The 20,569-nt window shown below is 43.8% G+C and overlaps 2 protein-coding genes across 12 annotated transcripts in view; one reads left to right on the top strand and one right to left on the bottom strand.

The window, feature by feature from the left end:
- Positions 1–15,118, bottom strand: part of TMEM14A (transmembrane protein 14A) — a 15,898-nt gene extending 780 nt beyond the window's left edge. The window contains exons 1-5 of one of the 11 annotated variants that reach the window (XM_055079772.1): positions 15,006–15,118; positions 6,424–6,510; positions 4,922–5,006; positions 2,976–3,077; positions 1,351–1,438 (exon numbers count right to left, since the gene is read on the bottom strand). In XM_055079772.1, coding sequence (XP_054935747.1) covers positions 1,351–1,438; positions 2,976–3,077; positions 4,922–4,991 — 260 coding nt within the window. In that variant the 5' untranslated portion in view covers positions 4,992–5,006; positions 6,424–6,510; positions 15,006–15,118. The other 10 variants (XM_055079774.1, XM_055079773.1, XM_028478961.2 and 7 more) reach the window with 10 other exon arrangements.
- The window catches only part of LOC129391530 (uncharacterized), a 35,699-nt gene continuing 29,470 nt past the window's right edge, over positions 14,341–20,569 (top strand). The window contains exons 1-2 of the mRNA XM_055080021.1: positions 14,341–14,485; positions 15,190–15,457. Of these exons, the coding sequence (XP_054935996.1) occupies positions 14,341–14,485; positions 15,190–15,457 (413 nt within the window). The remainder of the gene's footprint in view (positions 14,486–15,189; positions 15,458–20,569) is intronic.

Below are 20,569 nucleotides of genomic sequence, written 5' to 3'. Positions count from 1 at the left end.
AGGCCACAACGGGGAGAGGGCCCCATACCGCAAAAAAAAAAAAAAAAAAAAAATGTTCACTGAATGAAGGAGAAAAATCAGAACTCACTGTTCTGAAAATCTGGGATGAACCTTTGTAAGAGAAAGGTTTGGAAAGAAACACAAAACTTTCAAAAACTAGTAAAGGCAACTTGAAAAACTAATCAAGGGGTGATTTGGGGATGTCATAATTACAAACTCATCTTCTTTCCATGTTTGGGGTCTTGTCTTCTTGACCTATAAACCCTACTTCTGACCCCTTCCACCACCAAGTATCATTATTAGAACAGGGCTATCATTAGAAAGCAGTCCTTTATAATCACACTTTCATTCCCCAATCATAAACATTATATCCAGCCACACTAGAAAATTCTATTGAAAAGTAGAAAGGAGAAAATTACCCATTGCGTTACCACCTAGAGATTACTAACAATTTGAAATATTCCTTCCTATCTTGTTTTTCTATACCCAGACTTTTTAAAAAATTGAGATCACGCTATATTTCCTTGTTTATTCTGTTTTCATTTCCTATTATGTCAATATTTTCTAACGCCACTAAACAGTTTTTGAAAACAGGACATGTAATGCTTGCTCAGTATTCCATTAAGTGGACAAAACACCTATTGAACCATTTCCTTACTGGTGAATTTTCAAGCTGTTTCTAATTTTTCAGTTCATCATGTTTTCCGCTAGAAATAAACTTGCAATAAACATCAGTCTTTGTATACATCTCATTATTCCTTTGGAATAAATTCCAAAAAGTGAAAACGTACATCAAAGAAAATGAACATGTCGATAGCTGTCAACATATAAAGGCAGCTTCCAAAGAATTTAAAATGTTATGTATAAATTTTTACTTGGTAATGTGCTTAATCTCATGGATAGAATTACTGAGATTAAGAGAAACTCAAAGCTCCCTATTTATCTTTTTTAAAAAGATTAGGTTTTCTCCCTTAAAATTTCAAAGTAACTGCAACAGACTTTCGCTTTGTCCAACTCTCTAAGAGAGATTATCAGATGTAAATGAATACATTTACTGTCTCAGACAGGTAAATCCTGAGGAAAAATGAGGCTGAGTTTAATTCTTTATTCTGAAAAAGGTAACTGTGTACATGTGATCAGATAGCACAACAACGCTAAGTGTATTTGATAAAAATGTTCACTCGCACATAAATGTCAACAATTGACTGGATGATATTTTAAGGTTTTATAATCATGCTGATTGTAATACAAATTACTTTGACCTTTTAAGTTAAAACTGACTTTTGCCAAAAATTCAGCACTTCAAAATGACGACAGAGGAAAGAATAGATCAAAATGAGTTTTTCTTACCTTAAACCTGCAACCAGCCCAGCTGGCATGATTTTCTTGGATCTCTTAAACCTCACCCCCATTATGGTGGCCAGGAAGAAAGCTGTAACTAAAAACCAAACCAGTGCGTGAACCAGCATTTCAAACATGTTATCAGTGCTTGCTTGTGGAAAAAATGGATTTCATTTCAGCTTTCTAATATAACAACTATTATGTATTGGTACTGAGTTGCTATTTTCTTGAAAAGATAAAGTGCTCTATTAAAACACTTTAAAAAATAGCTTATCAAAATGGTTTGAGGAAACAAGCATGTTAAAATCCATTCCTGAAATATCTTCAAAAGAAAAAGTCTTTTTCTAACTTAATTTCTATTCATAGAACACTCCTGGGAAGGTCAGGACTGTGTCTTATTCAAGTTTCCTTAGGAACACTAGGCAGTATACCTGGACCCACAAGAGATAGCCAATAAATGTTTAGTTAGCTAAACGGAAGGAAAAGAATCAGTTTCTAAAGTAAATCTTTAAAGTAAGACCTGATTAATAAAATAATCCTAAGAAAAGGCTGTTTTTATTTTACAGCATTCCATTTTGGAAATTTGATGCCTGAAGAGTAAATAAAAACAGCCTAATCATATTAAACTCAGAAGCATCATACCAGCCTTTTAGAACCTAAACCAATATGATGAGAGAAGCAGTTTTATGTAAGAGATTAGGGCACTGATGTCACAATTTAAGAACTTTCAAGGAAAAATCACTTGCTGATATAAAAAACATGACTGACAATAAACATACATTAACTATTTAAGTGCATATGAATAAAAAGCCTTATATATATACATACATATATATGTGTGTGTGTATATATATATATATTTTTTGCTGGTATATTTTTATCTTCTGACATAATTTCATTATTAAAAATATCCCTTGCTCCTATTTAAAATAAGGGAAAAAAATCCCACTTAATCTCTTCCTCTCCCTCAAACAAAGAACCTGGTACAATTTGTCTTCCTTTGTATTTTCTTCCACACCCACCAGGGCACTTTGAATAATCATCAAATTAAACAGAGACCATTTCCTTGGTGTAGTTTTCCAAACCTTCCCTGTATTTGTCTTTCAACCCAGACAGAAGAAAGCCAAGCATCCTGGGGCTTTAAACACACCCAAGTTTTTTCCATTTTCCCTGTGGACATTCTCCTACTATAAGCCCAACAAGGGAAGAAGCTAAAAGAGTCAGCCTTGCTTTTCTAAATCTTAAGGCAAAGTGGGATCTAAAAGCTGTTTGTGAATTAAATAAAATAATGCAAGGCTGTCTCTTTTTAGATATTTTCACAGTAACACAAACTATGCTAATATGCATTTAGGAGCATTAGCAGAAAATCCAGACATAATTCCTTGCTTTTTCTAATTTTATTTTATTTTTCTAGTAACAAGTTTTATAGAAATATTCTTCTGAGTTGGAAGGCCTGGCAGCAACATCATTTTTGATCAGGTCTGTGTAGAAAGGAACAAGAACAGTGTTCTGTCTCCGCACATGCATACGCCCACCTGCCATGTGACCAGTATCTTCTAGTACACCGAGGCCAGGTATCAAAAAATTATCCCCAAGCTTTGATTCTCCGTAACTGGGAAAAACGTCTTACTCACACAGGGACAGTTTTACATCTCGCTTGTCATTGGAGACACGGTAAGCTCCACAGCCAGCCAAAAATCCAACAAAAAGACCAGCAATCAAAGACAGAACACCACCTGGTGAAAAAAAAGACGGGCTCAGAGAGAGGATCCCCAAATGAAAGGTATGCCTTCATCACTTCACATGTGGAAAAATGCATTTCTTCTTGGGCACTGTAAATAGACAAAGCCAAATTAGGTATCGGCTATCCATGGACAGTTTCTAAGACATGACTGTTTCATGCTGAACCCCAAATGCGAGGCAGGGGAACCCCAGGTACATAGCAATGGGAGGAGTAGGTATGGTGATAAAGCCTGCCTTGTAGTATTGCTTCTGACAGCAACTGCATGGTCTTGGACAATTACCTGACTTGTTTACGCCCCTCTTTTATTCCCCCTATTCTCCTTGCCTCCATTTTTTTTTACTGAGGTTGTGATGATAAAAATAAGATGAAATGATATTTTCAGCTCATGGAGGTAGAGAGGGGGGCCTATTCAAACCAAGCGATGGTTCTGTCCTGAATAATTAACAAACCTTCCAGCCTCAACACATCAGGACTCAGGGATGGACTGTGACCACACTGAGTAACAGGAAGAACCTGGTCCCTGACGCGGCCAGCCAGCCGCCCATCCGTCCCCTCCCCCACCCAGCGCCCGCCCTGCTCAGCGCTGCCTGGGCCACTGTACCAGACACGGAGCACTGGAGGCTGCACGTGCCAGTGACACTGTCACCAACACACACAGTCCCCACTTCAGGGCGCTCAATCTATTTAGAATCTTATCGGATTGGAATCCCTAGGGTCAAGGCATCTATCTGTTTGTTTTTTGGGGTTTTTTTAGATTTAAATTTATTTTTTATTTTTTTATTGAAGTATAGCTGATTTACAGAGTTGTATTAGTTCCTGGTGTACAGCAAAGTGATTCAGTTGTAAGGTATCTCTGTTTTTTAAACACCTACAGGAAAGTCAGATTACAGCAGGGTTAAGAACCACCCTTAAATTCAGATTGCAGCACCTCCCACACCAAAACACACAACCCATCCAGAACAAGAAGCCACGTGCACTAGGTTGTAGTCTAATTCTACAGGCAACAAGTGAAGGAAGATGCCTGATAACGGAAGTAATCCTCTCCTCCCACACCCTCCAGCAGCCCCAACACACACACACACACACACACACACACTCACACTCTCTCTCTCTCCCTTTTTCCTACCCTTTGAAAAACCGCTAACGAAGGAAGTAACCCTGATAACCATATAGACCTAAAACTCAAGTCCCCCAAGGTCACCAATATAACACCTTTTGAAATATAACTTCATTTAATGAATTTCTTAAAAATATAAGAAACAAATATGAGACACCATGACTGCAAATGCTTTTACCTTAAAACAAAGCAAAATAGAAAACTTGATCTTTCATTTTTCTCCATGAAAATCCTTCCATTTATCAACTGGGTGTTTTTTTCCATCTTTGGACAGAGATGAAGAAACCACTTCAGATATGATATCTAAGTAATTTTCCTTTGCAACACACAGTATCAACATAATTCAGTTTTTTGACACTATGAGTATATAAACAAACCAAAAACCTCACTTGATAATAAGTGAGTAGCCCTGAAGAGGGTAAGTCAATTAATTATGCAATTGATATTAACAGGTAAAGGGAGACCCAGATGCCCAGGCTCTGGAATGACAGGTTCTGTCCACCCAGCCCCAAGGAACCCCCATTCTTCCGAGAATCCCATCCACCACGTGCTGGTCCTCATTAGCTTCTTGTCCTATTTACAGACCCTCAGACAATCCTAGCACAACCACCAACCTCCCACCAGGTCGCTTATTAGCTTCTTGTCCTGCTTACAGACCCTCAGATGATCCTAGCACAATGACCAACCTCTCTTCAATGAAAAATCTGGTTTGGGCTCACCTCTCCGCTTATATCCCAAAATGCTTCCGAATGTCACCAGGGCTGCATAACCAAAACCAATCAGGTCCATTGGCAAGGTTCAAGTCTAAAGCAAGGCGGAAGAGACATATTTTACAAGATAAAAGACTGGGGGAGCAAATGTGTATAAAAATGATATGCATTCCACAGAGTTATAGAAATTAATTTCTCTAACCTACTAAGAAAAGGGCAGCTAGATCTTCACTTCTCCCAACACTCAGCTGCTGTCCTGACACCCTCATCACTCTCAAGGACGCTCAGGGCGACACCTGAGGCTGATTCTCCTTCCCTATCTTCAAGACTTGCTGTTCCCTCAGCTGTGTACTCCCCTCCACCTCCCCAGGAGGACTTCTGCTCTGGTCAGCCGGGTCTCATCACAGGGCCCTGACGCTGCCATCTCCGCTTTGCACTCCCATGCCTGGAATGTTCCCCCGCTCCCCCACCTCCATCCCCAGTTGCCCTCTATGCCCCATCTCCCTCTGAACCTGCTCCCCTTCTCAGCCGCCCCCCAAGCTCCTTAACCACTCCTACCTGCACCGTCCACCTGGTCTGGAGCATCTGCTCTTCTTCCTCTAAATTCCCTGATCTCAGCAACTCCACCTTATAATTCTTTCTTTCGTATTTGTACAGATATTTGTCCCCCCTGCTCCTCACATTGAAAAACAGGAAAGGGGTAATGTGGACGTTTGCTTGTTGACTGAAACAAGGATTTCCTTTCTGTTTTTCTTTTTATGGCTGAGCCATGTGGCACGCAGGACCTTAGTCCCCTGACCAGGGATCAAACCCATGCCCCCTGCACTGGGAGCGTGGATGGAGTCTTAACCACTGGACCGCCAGGGAGTCCCCAAAGATTCCCTTTCAACATGTACTTTGCACTAGCTTGGTTATGAGACAGCTCTCCTGTGGTGGCAGAGATGCCCACGCTTGGTCCATGGTAAACCATTAAAGTGTACAATGCAGCCCTGGCACGAAGTTAACTGAGTGACCATGACATTCTGCGGGCATCACAGCAGCAGCTGAAACATCCAGGGGTGGGACGTTCTAAGAAGCTCCAATGAAATCCTGCCTGGGATTCTCTAAGATGTAGGAGAAAGTGTGCTAGCTACAGGCTGGAGACACGGGTTCTGGTCACTAGTGGCTGCTAGGCCCTGGACCACCCCCTATCCCTAATAACAACTCCTCCGAAGTGAGGGAAATAGACAAGATAAGCGCTAAGGTTCTTGCAGCTTTTTAAATTCTAAGATTCCTGGTGGTGATTGCACATCTTAAGTTTTTTACATCTCTATTTCCTCCCTGGAGAAAGTAGTTATCTTTGTATCCACGAGGAATGGTATATGAGAATTCTTTGTATTTTCACAATTTTCTCACTGCTGCCATTCAGGTTAACCTGGTCTTTAATTCTCGGTAGCAACCGGTAACAAACTGACCCAGAAGAATGGAAAAGGGGTCTTGAGTTGATCTCAGAGAGTAAGCTAGCACTTAACTGTGAGGAAAGGTCTGGGGAGGGAGCCCAAGGCACAGGAGGAGGTGATGGCACTGAAAAGGAGGCAACGATGGAAAATCCTCAATGTCTGTGGGACAAAGAATTAAAACAGGATAGTTGTCGATGCCCAAGAAGTTGTCCAGTGGGATTGAACATATAGGAAGGAAGGACCTGTGTGCAAAAACCATTTGTTGACTGAATGATGGATAAACAAATAATGAGGATGATGTTTCTGAGCAATTACCATGTGCCAGGCGCCACTCTAAGGCCTTATATGTAACAACTCATTTAATTATCACCACAACCCTACGAGCTAAGTACTATCCCCATTATTATCCCCATTTTCCAGATGAGGTGACTGAAGCACAGAGAAGGCAAGCAGCAGCCCCAAGGTCACACAGCAGAACCAAGATTTCAGACTCAGAGAAGTCTCATTCCTAACCAGTAGTACCTCTGAAAACTGAGTTAGCTGCTGAAAGAATGAATGTGAAAGTGAGCCTGAGGTTCCTCAGAGTTTTGAATTCTGGATTAAGTAATTCTGCTTGGCCTTGTAGCTTAGCCCACGCTGCATCATCTTCCACCTGGTGACCTACCATCTTCAGCCCTACGAGAGCCTCACGTCCAGTCCTATTTCCTGTCTTTCTCAAAGAGCTCATCACATTCCACAATGCATGCTTGGCTTCACCAGCATGTGATGTTAGGTAAGTTCCCTAATCTCTGTACCTCAGTTTCTCCATCTGTAAAACAGGGATAATAAAAATATCTACCACATAGAGCTGTTGTGGTGATGAAATGAGTTAATGCTATAAGGCACTCAGAACAATGCCTGGCAAACAATGAACACCCAACAAATACCAGCTGCTCAAAAAATGATTCCTCTCTTTCACACTTATATACATTTTTAAGCTTGATGCAAACAAGGGCAATACTATTTCAGCACAGTGAGAAATCAACTGAGGTAGGGTGGATTTATGATGCTGGCATTCATAGACTCAAACCATAATACTACAACCTGCACTTATACCAAGTTCCATCAACGACTTTTTCTTGGGTGTCTTCTGTGTGCAGGCAGCAGGAAGGGATGGAAAGCACCACTGATGGACACGGCCCTGGTATGCCAGGACTTCCAGTGCAGCACCATGGAGGCGGCGGCTGCGTGAGGGAGCCCTCAGGAGGAGAGGCACAGGCAGCACAACCAGGAGCTGCACCTACTGAGGCTTTTGGAGCCTAAAGGAAAATTCCTCCAGGAAGCAGGGACCCAGCTGAGGTCACGGGAGGGCAGGAGTAAACCAAGGGAGAAGGGTGGCAAGGAAGCACATGTCCTAGGCAGAAGGGAGGCATGTGCAAAGGCCTGGTGGCATGAGAAAGCATGGCATAGTTTCAAAATGGAGACACATGCAAGGGGTGTGAAAGAGGGGGGGCTGGTGAGCAAGGGCCAGACTGCCCCTGGAAGCCCCGTAAAGGGAGTCTGGTAAAGACAAGCTGGGAGGCAGTAAGCCAAGCAAGGGATGATGGTGGCCTGGCCTGGAGAAATGAGGGTGGAGCTTGGTGGACAGATTTGAGCGAGGTCAGGAGGTTGACTCAACAAGCCCAGGTGTGGGAAGGGAGCAGGGGAGATAAGCCTCTGGCTTGGACCACTAGGGGAGAGGAGAGCCTTGATGCCGTTCCCTGAGACAGGGAACAATGGAACAGCAGCAGGTGCATGGTGGGGGCAGGAGGGGGGTGCCCTGGAATGATGGAGCCCAACTTAAACATAATCAGTCTAAGATGCCCAACACACAGTCAGGAAACACCCTTCCACAGAGATGTGAAGCTTATGAGAGAGATCACTCATCATCAGGTAGTAATTTAGGGACCTAATTCTCTCCTTAAGTTAATCACCTGGTGTGGAAGGCTGGTTCTTCTCCCTTCTCTGAGTCCCCCAGTTCCTCCTCTGACCCTCTCTCTTGGGGCCCCATCCCTTCTACCTGGTGTAGACTTACTTCCCTTGAGCTTCTCTCTCCTCTCGGCAAGTAAAGCTCCTTGAGGACTAAGCTCAGGTTCAATTCATCTTGTCTGCCTCACAGCACCAAGCTCACTACCGAGCACTTAGGCAGGTGCTTAGTAAATGCCTGCTGAATGAATAAGTGAACCAAAGGAATAACTTCTGCCTTAAGACATTCTGTAACTGACCTACCCTCGGTATAGCTCTAGTGCCAGGAAAAAGCCCTTCATCACCTTAGTGAACTGAGTGTTGTTCTAAGAAGGCAAAATAAATCTATTCTCAATCCTTTTAAGAAGTTTCGTGCTTACAGCGAAAATTCAAACAAAAGGCAATCAGCTCTGGTGCTCCTTTTCCGTGGCAGGACCGTATGTCCTGCTCAGAATCACACAGGAAAGCCAGAGGCTGCGTTAACAAGGGAGAGATGGGCGTGGGTACGAAGCATCTGACGCATCACGTGTTCCCATCGCAAACGCTATGCCCAGCCCTTGGAAAGGCCAGAAAGCATCTTGGGTGCAATGCAGCAAAATGATTTACTGCACAACGCACAAAACCAGATGAAGGGGCCCTGCCTTGCCCTTAGCCCTCCAAAATTTGGGGAAACCACTAAGAGGTTTCCTGTAAGCTATTATATAAAAAGCATTTTCAAATGCTGAGTATCAATAATTACCTACCTTTGAACTCCCTGGGGCTCGAAAGACACATTTTCGAGTGAAGTCTGGGTGGTGCTGGGAAGGTTTAAAACCCTGCCAAGCATTTCTAGAAGGTCCAAGAGCTCCACCCTCTTCCCCATCTCTCCCTAGCTCTAGGAAGGTAGGAGGGAGGACAGGTGGGAGATTCAGGACCGCGGAAGGAAGAAATTCCGGGAATTCCCAGGAGGAGGAGAGAAGCGATTCCCCGGGAGAACAGACTCCACCCCCTGCAAAATCCTCCCAAGGTTCTCTGCGTCTTTATCTGCCTATTTCTGCACCGCCGCATGAAAATTACGGGCAGGAAAGTCTCGATTGCGAGATGTACAGCTCACCTGCAGCCCCGAGCTATCTCCGCGGCTGAAAAGAGAAAAGTCGGGAGCTAGGTGCGGTAAAACTTCTTACCTGGAGAAGGGAAACTGACCCCGCCGCCTGCGCCTTCTACTCTGCGCGTTACCTCCCAGCACTGGGTGGGGCCGCTGATTCCGGGAGGCACCGCCCCCGCCCCTCGCGCGCGCATGCGCAGCACTCCTTCCACGGCAGCTCAGCCCTGTCCCGCCCACGCCCGCCGGGCGCCGTGGAGGTTAGTCGGTTCTACCACCTGCAGCGCCTGTGCCGTAGCATCCCAGGCGGCGGCCACACCTGGTCACTCGCTCCGGACCCGGCCACTCGCTTCGGCGACCCGGCTTTTGGTCCTGGCCCTGATCCCGGGACTCGGATCTGCTGCCTCCTGCCGGATGGACATGGAGTGACACGCATTCGCAAGGAGTGGGCCTGGGTGTACCAGGGATTCCAGATGGCAAAAGATTTTTAACCGTTTAAGAAGTTCCTTCAATATTTAAGGGACGTTTGTGGGACCTCTCCAGCAACGCAGGCCTTTTACATACTCTCCACCAGATTGTCCCCGTTTTCAGCGGAGGGAGGTAAGGTTCAGAGAGGCGAAGGGATTTCGTTGTCCACAGACTCAACTCCACAGGGTGCAAAGGTTAGAGCCCGAGTTTGTCTGGTTTCAAAGACCGAGCACCCTTTATTACATCGCACCATCTACGAAGGCGTCTAGATGTGGTGGGGAGACCAGGATCCCGGTTTCATACTTCAAGCCCAGGATTTGCTGGACTTAAGTACCTGACGGGGAAAGGTACAGAGTGCCAGAATTGAAAGGCACTTTAAATCATCTTTCGTTCCAGAATAGTACGTTCCCAGGGATGAACCTTAAATTGATCTGGAATCCTGCATCCTGGCTACAACTTCTCATCTCACTCCAGTTTTGCCTTCCAGGCCACTGACAGTAACTCCAACCCTCTTCCTTATATAATAGCTCTTCAGAGATTTGAAGAAGGCTGTCATCTAGGGCTTATCAAGCAGCTCTAGGGGTGCCGTGGGGCTGGGAATAATAGAATTTCTTAAAATTAAAAAAAAAGAAATCTTAAGAATATATCTTATATCTTGTGAAATTTACTGAATCTATTCCTTGTGTTTAAAAGTGCTTCAAGGAAGCAATGAGACTATCTAAGATGAGAAGTCTAAGGTGGGCATAAGGAAATAGGGTTCTGGGAGATTCACAGGATAGTTGATGGCAGGCGCCAGAATGGGGATGGAGGAAGTGGTATCCTGAACTTTGGCTCCAAGTTCTGCCAGCTCTCCTTCTCATCCCCTTCTTTGCCCATCCTTACCTCAGGGCATGCTGGCACCTTTGCGGGTGCATCCTCTCACTCTGTCTCTCTCCCTCCCCCCACCCCACAGCCTCCCAGGACACTTTCCCTAACCTGAATAAAACCAAAAACCCTCTTGGGATGCCTCAGTATCTTTAACTAATATGACCCCCCCCCAAGTAAATAACTTCCCTCTGGACCCCAGTGCCTGGATTTATAAGATGCTGAGATCCCTCCCACCCCTGTCACTGAGGTCTTAGAGACTGAAAACAGCCTCATGGTATTCCTACTCAAGGCATTTTCACCTAAATCGAAAAGAGCAAGGTGAACAACATGTGGGAACAGGAAGGTTCTTAGGCAAAAGGGCCACGGTCCTCTCAACTCACATGCCTCCAGCTGACACCCACTCCATCTAAGGGAAGGTTAGATAGAGCACGAGACGAGGGTGCAGTAAAGCCTATTCACCTCCGCCTCTTTGTAAAGCTGTCTGCTCATGGTCCACAGCATATGCTTAACTTACAATGTGCCATCAACCCTTTGGCAGTCTGGACAAATGTGCAAGATAAAATATGTAGAGTTGACAAGGAAGCCAATTTTACTGAAATAAAGTTGTCAAAGTATTAAACGTTTAAATCTGATATAAGATGTGCTTCATTATTAAATGATGAGATCTAGAAGTGGGTTTTAATAATTACCGTAATTTCCAAGTAGTTGTGCACATAAACAATACTCTGAGGTGTCTGTAACGTGACTATCTGTGATTCCTGGGGATGACAGTCACAGATTCTAGTACTGCTGTGGTTTGCTGCCAATTTTCCTAATGGAAAGAAATGCTAAATTTTACTTAGATGTTGGTGAATACAGAAACTTCTTTTTCCCATCCAAGTTCTCAGATCTTCTGATTTCTATCCTCAGGCTTCCTTGGATTTGCAGAACTCCTAGTCTCTATTGATGCAGGGTTTCCTAAGTTGTATTTGGTGGACTTGGATAAAGGGAAGGCAAGGCTGAGAGCCCGGGCAGGACCTCCAAGGACGTTTGCGTCTCAGTGAGTGCTCTGTGGTCCTGAGCCTGGTCCTCATTTTCAAATGTTCAGAAACTCAGTTTATATCCATTCTTCCAGGGGCACCCTGGCTTTGGAAGATTGATTCATAAAAACCAAAGTCACAAGGGACTTACTGATTTTTAAGCAAACAAACAAACAAAGCCTGTTTCAGGTCCTCGATTCTTCTCTTCAGATCCCACATGATTACTTACCATTTAGGCCTCTCTCTGCTCATCAGTAAAAGAAATTTTGAACAAATATCTTAATACATGTACTCATATGCTATGGATATTTTAAATACAAATATGTAAATCAAAATAATATACATAATGTAAGACTTTAAAAGGAAAATATGAATAAGATTAAACAGATATTTCCTATATTTAATTTTAAAAATGACATTTCTTTCTGCCCCATGATACAGTAGGATATTCTCATTCTTTCTATCTTCTTTTGCAATAACACTTTTCTGAACGGCTTGCAGCCTTTAGGACATCCTTCTTCTCTTTGATGTAGTGGTAAAACTGGATACGGTCAAAGGTCAAATTCACTGTGACTTGCAGCTCTGCTCTCACGCGCACATTACACTGATTCCTTGGATCAGTCCAATGTGATGACATTAAGGTAAATCCCCTCTCCATAAAAGTGTTTGAGCATGGAATACGTAGGATTTTACTTACTAGCAACAGCGAGCTTTTAGATTTGTAGGAATTCGTTTCTGTTTCTCCAGAAATGTCCACCTACTTTGTATCCACAGGCTGTGACAGTCCAGCTGCTTGTCAGTCAGGGCCTTTGCATCTATAAATTCATCATACAGGCTCTTCGTGGTTGCAACATCCGTCATTTTTAAACACCCTGAAGCACGCTGGATGTCATGGTTAAGTTAAACATCTCCTCCTCAAGGAAAATGGCTTTAAAGCAGAGATAATTTGAACTGGTGAAATCGAAGTTAGAGTCCAAATAAATTACAGTTTTAGTGAAGAAATTAAGAAAGTCCTGTTTAACTTGGTTGCCCTGTTCTAGTGACATTTTTTTTTCATTTCGGAAGCAGTCTTATTTCCCCAAAATGAATCACCTTTCCACTGTATGAGTGTGTGTCTCAACCTGTACAGGACATCGAACAGCTCAGGTGCAGTCAATTCACCCTTTTCAGGACTCCATATGGTCCCTTCAAAGATCATCAAACAGTTCTGGAGAAACGGCATATAAATTTCTGTTCTACTGTAATCCTCTTCTCCATTCTCATCCTCAATATATTTCCAAATCTAAGAAGGACATCCTTCTTGCCCCACACTTTGAAAATACGATTTTACGGCAGGCCAACATTTTAGCATCTTTTCTATGGCTGCCAGCCGTGTTGGCCATCTGGTAGGCATGTGTCTAAAGAGGTTATCTCCTTCCATCTCTATAAAGGCAAAAATCTCACTAGGTGCTTCTGCACATTTTGAGGAAACTGAAAAGTGACCCAAAACTTTCATTATGAAAGTCTCAATATCACATTTAAGCAAATCACAACTCTTTTTAGCAGTGCTGTATACAAGATGTGCAGAGCATCGAATATGTAAGATCTTTTTATTTTCTTTGGAAGGAAGTTTACAGACTGAGTGGAATTTGCCAAAATTTACATTTGCGCTATCTGACGAATATGCAGGTAGATGAGCTAAGTCTAGTTTGTATTTGGGCAAAATACCAACAGCCTTTTGTTTTATGATTTTGGCAGTTTCATTAAAATCCTCATAGAAATCCAGGAGACGATGTGAAACTCCATTTTTCAAGTCAAAGTACCCGAGAGCTAGAAAGAACATTTGTTTGTTGCCATAATTTGGTGCATGGCTTGCAGCTGATACACTATAGAAAGCATGGTGGTTGGTGAGAGATGACAAAATCAGCTCTACACTGTAAGGGACAACACATCTGTTATCAAAATTTCTCCTTTTGTTTGCCCACAGAATATTTTGGTCACAACCTCTTAATCAGGAAAAGTGACTTTACTCAGTTTCATAGAGCAATCAAGGCAGCCATAGGACAAGGCATGTCTGTCTGTGTAGGACGCCCATGCTAATTCACCAGCTGCTACTTTTGGGTGAATGCTGATTTCATTTCCCAAAAAGACAACACCTTTGGTTGGTTTGGAGGCACTTGCCTGTCTCATTCTGGACTTGTGAGATTGTCTCGAAATGCGCTTTCACATCCTGTTCTCCATCATGCCCAATCCCAAATTCTTTCCCGCACAATGTGTAGGATGCTCTGTGTGGGTTATTTACGTCCCTGATCCAATTGTATGTGTCCTTCCATTTGTCGTTAAAATAACAGTCGTTTAGCCTTCTTTCTCGGTGATGGGATCATGCTTGCGTTAGTGGTATAAACGTTCTCATTTTCATTATCTGACCTCTTAGAAAACATGGTCACAGTTCTCACAGCGTTTAAAAAAAAAAAAAAATTAAACTAGCACTCTTCTGATACAAAGCACAACAGTTTATCCCCAGGCTGGTATCACAGCTCATGCCACCAACGAACAATTTTCTGAAATGGTCGGGTGAGACACATGGCCACAATGTCTTACAAGGAAGCCATGAGCTTTGAATGTCTTACTAGAAATCCAGGAGCTAAGGTAGGGCGAGATCGTCCAAAGCTTTCACTGGAAGGATTACAAAAAAAGCCACCATCCAGCAGCAAAAGTCCACTCCCACGCACCCTAAGTATGAAAGATTGTACCTTGGAAAGACGTTAACAAATTTATACCACCTCCTTACTGAGATCTCAACTCCACAGCCCCTCCAGGCTGGGAGGGGAAAGAAAGGGCAACCTGGCCACAGGGGAGGCCACAACTGGAAGACACCCTCCTATCAAAGTGCTATCATCTATCCCTATCTTCCTCTGTGCCCAGATGTTGCTGTCAAGGAACTTGGCCCTCCTGGGGCAGAGACTGCGGTCACACAGCAAGTCTGTTCCCAGCGGGAGGGGAGGATGGAGGCCCTGGATAGGGCGCGGCCGGACCTGACTCAGACCCAGTCCGAGATCACACCTTGCTCCCAACCACCTACCCTCTGGGCCAGGGGTTTGGGGACTGCGCCCAAAGCCATCCAGCTACTCCCGCCAGCTCCCCAGCCCCCACCCGCTCCCTCCTCGCTCTTGCCGGGTTCTCGGGGCGGGTTCTCGAGGCGGCCCCGTGCCTGTTCTCGGCCAGGCGCGTCGTCTCCACAGGCTGCTCGCCCTCACCTGCTTCTGGCGCGCGGAGCAGACCCGGCCGTCCCCTCCCTGCCGAGGACCCCGCGGTCAACAACTAGTCCGAGCATCTTTCCGCGAGCGCTTCTGAGCGACCGTTTATAAGGCCCAAGTCCGCTGGGGCGGGCCCACTTCTCCTAAAGCGCATGCTCATTGGCTGAACCCGCCTGACACTCAGCCCTGGGCCGGCGTCCTGTTGACCCTGACGGCGAGCTCTCAGAATCCTGGGAAGTTTGGCGTCTTCGAAGGCGGCGGAGCCGGGGCGCCTCAGAGGGTTCCCGAGGCCCGTCGAGCCCGCGGAGGTTACCTCCAACGGCTGACGCGTCAGCCTTCGCCTCGCGCGCCGGTCTCGGGCTTCACGGAAATGAAAACAAGCCAAGAGTAAAACAAAACCAGCACAAATCCCCAAGTCAAAACAGCTACAATCAAATTCAAGGAAAGCAAAGGTAAATGAGTTTTCTCAGTATAATTAAGCAAGAGTCATTTTTTGGCAGAGGCAAAGTAAACAACTGAATTTCAAGAGGGTGAATTCAAGAAAAGGTGAAACGGGAATCTAACTTCAGTTATAGGATATTTATACCGATTTTTTTTTTAGACCTTGATAAGCAGAAGTTCGCTGTCATAGAACCCAGCTTTTCTTATTTGGTTGCCTTTCCTGCAAACGGCAGCAGGGGGCACTAGATGCTCTAGTTTCATTCAGGTAGGCGAGGCGTTTTAAACCTTGTTACAGTTACCAAACTCTCATTCAGGTAGGCGAGGCGTTTTAAACCTTGTTACAGTTACCAAACTCCAAATGGTTTCCTCTTAGAAAACCGTGAGGTGGTCTGAGTAAAAGAATGTAGGAGGACTTCCCTGTGGCGCAGTAGTTAAGAATCCACCTGCCAATGCAGGGGACACAGGTTCGAGCCCTGGTCTGGGAAGATCCCACGTGCCGCGGAGGAGCTAAGTCCGTGAGCCACACCTACTGAGCCCCACGCGCCTAGAGCCCGTGCTCCACAAGAGAAGCCACCGCAATGAGAAGCCCCCGCACCACAACAAAAAGTAGCCCACGCTCTCCGCAACTAGAGAAAGCCTGTGGGCAGCAACAAAGACCCAACGTGGCCAAAAATAAATAAATAAATAAATTTTTTAAAAAGAATGTACCAAAAAGGTAACAATTTCTGCACTACAACCTGTTGACTAAGGAGTACAGTTTCCTGAAATATTGTGATGGGGAGAAAAGGTCAATTACAGGACATAAGGGGGAATTTTAAGGTGGGCTCTGAAAGAGACAGGCAGTGGAGAGTGAACAGGGTACCGCTGACTCCCTGTCCTAGCCCTGCCATCTGGACCCATTTTGAACTTTTGCCAAGAACACGGGACTTTCCGTGCTACTGGGACTGAGAGGTCTCCTGGAATTTGGCACTTTACTATAACCAATAATGATAGTAACTAACATTTAATGCGTATGATGGGGCAGCCACCTTCTGAGCATTTAATCCTCCCAATAACCCTCCGGGGTAGATACTGTGGCATCCCCGTTTTACAGAGGAGGAAACTGAGGCAACTTGCCAAAGGTCATGCACACAGCTGAGAAGTGTCAGATCCACATTATAGAAAAGAGTGTGCATGCAGACTCTGAAGTCATTCTGCCTGGGCTCCAATCATGGCTCCACTGCATATTTTATTAAGAGAAGAAGGCACAAAACGTTATGACTGGCACAAAGGAAATACTCAGCAGTGTTTGCTATTATTATTAAAAGTGGTCCTTGCTCTCCAAGAGTTTAAAATCTCTTTAAGAGGTTGGTAAGATTCATAAGGCAGTAGAGATGCCTGTTGAATGGGTGAATGGGACAGAGAATAGATGCTTGGAAGTATTTGGAGGAGGGAACCGCTGTGAAACAAGAGTGGTCAGGTCTGGGTTACAGGTCACTCAGCATGGCCCCTGCTTAAATGAGTAACCTGCATGTCATCATTAGAAGGTGGTCTCAGATCCTGAATGGCTTGAGCTAATCACTATAATCTTTGTGTTTGGTTATCATATGGGTGGGTGTGTTAAATTAAAAATGTAGTCGATTTTTATTAGTCACTAAAATTGTCTTAAGGAGTGGTATGGTATCTACTCTGTAAGCTGGAGGAAGCATTTATTAATTTATTAATTTTTCAGAGAAAGCATTTATTTCACAAATCTGTTGGATGTTATATGGTCAGGCCCTTCAAGATGGCTGTTCTCGTGCTCTCTGTGCATCCCCTGCTTGACCAGGCCCTGCTTCCCTCACATAACTATTCAATCCTCTTAATTATAGGGCTTAATTAGTCCCTGGTAACTGAGCCCACCTGATGTCAATCCGTCCTGTAAATGATAGCCTCCTTCTCCCCTGAGTAGCAAAGACTGTTGCCATGTCCTGTCCTCTGGACGCAGTGGGGTGTTTCTCCAGGACCCTTTGTAGGATTCCCCATGTCCAATAAACCATTGATGTCTCTGTCACTGTCTCTGGGCTCTGCCGTCCCGAGGCTGGACAACTACAAGGCTTGCAGGCCTGTGGGATACAGCCCAACAGATGTCAAGCCATGGAAAAGGAGTCTGAGTTAGAATAGGACTCTGAGAGAGACAGACTCTTGAGGGGGATGGCAAGAGGTTTTATAATTGAAACCTGAAGTCTGAGAGGCAAGGAGTCAGGGGAACTGCATTGTGGGTAGCAGGAATGGCCTGAGCAAAGGCCCTTCGGTGGGGAAAAGGCTCCATGCCTTCTGAGAGCCAAAGGAGGGTGTTTGGCTGGGGCTAGAGAATTGTGAATTAGAAGCAGAATAAATTGGTTCAGGAACAAGCTGTGTTCATAAAGAGCTGGGCTGAGTATGGTTTTCTGCTTCTGAGTCTTCTATTTAAATCTGGACTGTGCAGTCGCCAGATGTTGCTGCCGGGAAACTTTCCATCATGGGGTGAGGTGTTATCTTTGTGCATCTTGCTTTCCATTGGTTGTCCTTAACTGAGTTTAACGCTCTGTGTCTGTGTATGCTTAAACCCAGAAGAGCCTCTGTTTTGGATGAGATGACTCCTGACTCTTCTCTTTTGCTTAGCAGTAAAAGAATGGTAAAATGGATTTACATTCATTCACTAGCATACTTGTCTAACTTCATCTTCCCCAAAAGATTTCTTAGGATAAAAAATAAAAACAAATATTAAAGATAGCTCAATCTTGGGACTTCCCTAGTGGCATAGTGGTTAAGAATCCACCTTCCAATGCAGGGGACCCAGGTTTGATCCCTGATCAGGGAACTAGATCCCACATGCATGTCACAACTAAGAGTTCGCATGCCACAACTAAGGAACCCGCCTGCTGCAATTAAGACCTGGCGCAGCCAAAAAAAAAAAATTCCTGTTCCTCTACATCCTCATCAGCATTTGGTGTTGTCAGTGTTAAAAAAAAAAAAAAAAAGAAGCTCAATCTTTCCTATTCTGACGGCCTCCATGGAGCTACCACTGTACTTGTAGTGTAAAAATCAAACATGTGAGAAAGAAGACTAGATGTACAGAGTTAATCCATGTGTCTTCTTCAGGTCTCTTTGAGCAAATGACCCTTAATGCAATAAAACTGGCATCTTTGAGGAAAAGCAGATTATCTTGTGTGATAAGGCTGCCTTTTCTCATTACATTAATGTTGCTCTGATCATGCGTTTTAAACAGTGTTTTTAATTTAAAAGAAAAGGTCCCAAGAGAAGGCTTAGGCCAAAAAACAAGGCATGATAATACTTGGAAACATGCAATGGAGAAACATTCTGAAAATCCACTCAACAGTGCAATGGGACTCACTGTAAAGGTGAAATTGGGACCAAATTTAAAGAAAAGAAAGATTCAGCCCCTTTCTCTCTCCTTTCTTCTTATAGTTCATTCTAAGGGGCTAATTGTTAGAGCAAGTTTAAGTGGTATATCCAACAAATTTCATGGAAAGAGGGCAATGAATATTAAGTTTCTGAAATTCAAACCAGATGTGGATGAAGAGTTAATTTAAAAACAACCACACACCTGTAACACCTTGGGCAGGCTCTGGAACATCTAGCAGCATTTGTATAACTCATCTTTTCAGGCTGGATTTAATAAAGATTTGGGGGATGAAGACGGTTAGGAAGAAATTGAACTATTTATGAAATACATTTTTTTTAATTGGTAAATTATTCCAATTAGCAAAGTGGTTAACAATGCTGGCTTTTAGGCTGGATTTTTCAATTTGTGAAGCTTCAAGGCTAGGAGCCTGCCAGGTGAATAAGAAACGGTCAGGGCTTCTCCCTGAAATTGACTGGGGCTCTGGTCAAAATGTAATAGGATGCTTCTGTGTCATTCCCTTTTGCAAAGGTGTCGCTACAGACAGAACTTTAGGAAAACTTTATTTCATTCATCTTAAATTGTCTCCTTGGAGGCTTCTGAAATGCTTAATTCAGTGGTCCCCAAATTTGCTACCCATTGGAATCACCTGGGCATCTTTGAAAACTACTGATGCCTGGCTCCCATCCCCCAATATTGTAATTTACCAGGTATGGGCTGCAACCCAGGCAAGGTTTTGTTAAGCTTTTTATATATACATGGGCTGTAAGAAATAATACAGAGAGATCCCTTATACTCTTTATGTTACCCCATGGTAACATCTTCCAAAACGGTTATACAATATTACAAGCACCTTATTGACATTGATACATGCAAGATCTGGAACTTTTCCATCACCACCAGGATCCTTCCCTCTTGTTGGCCTTTTATAACCACACCCACCTCCCCACCCACTCCAACCCCCTCCTTAACCTCTTGGCAACCACTAATCTATTCTCTTTCAATAATTTTGTCATTTCAAGGATATGATATACATGTAATCATACAATATGTAACCTTTGGGGATTAGCTTTTTTTTCACTCAGCATAATTCTCTGGAGATTCAGCCAGGCTGTTGCAGGTATCAATATTTAGTTCCTTTTTATTGCTGAGTAGTGCTTCAGGGTGTGGATGTACCACAGTTTGTTTAACCTTCTGGATTGTTTTCAGGTTTTGACTATTAGGAATAAACTGCCATAAACATTAATGTACATACTTTTGTGTAAACATGCATTGTCATTTCTCTGGGATAAATGTCCAGGAGTGGAATTGTTGGGTTATATGGTTAGTGCATGTTTAGTTTTTAGAGAAAATGCTGCACTATTTTTCCAGAGGGGCTGAACCATTTTTACATTCCTAACAGCAATGTATGTGTGATTCCATTTCTCTGCATATTCACCAGCATTTGGTGTTGTCGGTCTTTTATATTTTAGTGTAGTGATAGCACGTTGTGGTTTTAACTTACATTTCCCTAAGGGCTAATGAAACACCTTTTCATGTGCTTATTTGCCACCATTTGGTGAAATGTCTATTCATGTCTCTTGCCCATTTTCTAGTAGGAGTATTTATTTTTTACTCTTGAGTTTGAGAGTTCTCTGTATATTCTAGATACTAGTCCTTGGTCACATTTGTGGTTTGCAAATGTTTTCTCCCATCTGTAACTTGTCTTTTCATGCTTCTGGTGGAGTCTTTCCATAGAGCATACGTTTTAAATTTTGAT

The sequence above is a fragment of the Physeter macrocephalus genome, chromosome 18, assembly GCF_002837175.3.
Source record: "Physeter macrocephalus isolate SW-GA chromosome 18, ASM283717v5, whole genome shotgun sequence".
Taxonomy (NCBI): Eukaryota; Metazoa; Chordata; class Mammalia; order Artiodactyla; family Physeteridae; genus Physeter; species Physeter macrocephalus.
This window is presented reverse-complemented; position numbering and strand designations above follow the sequence as displayed.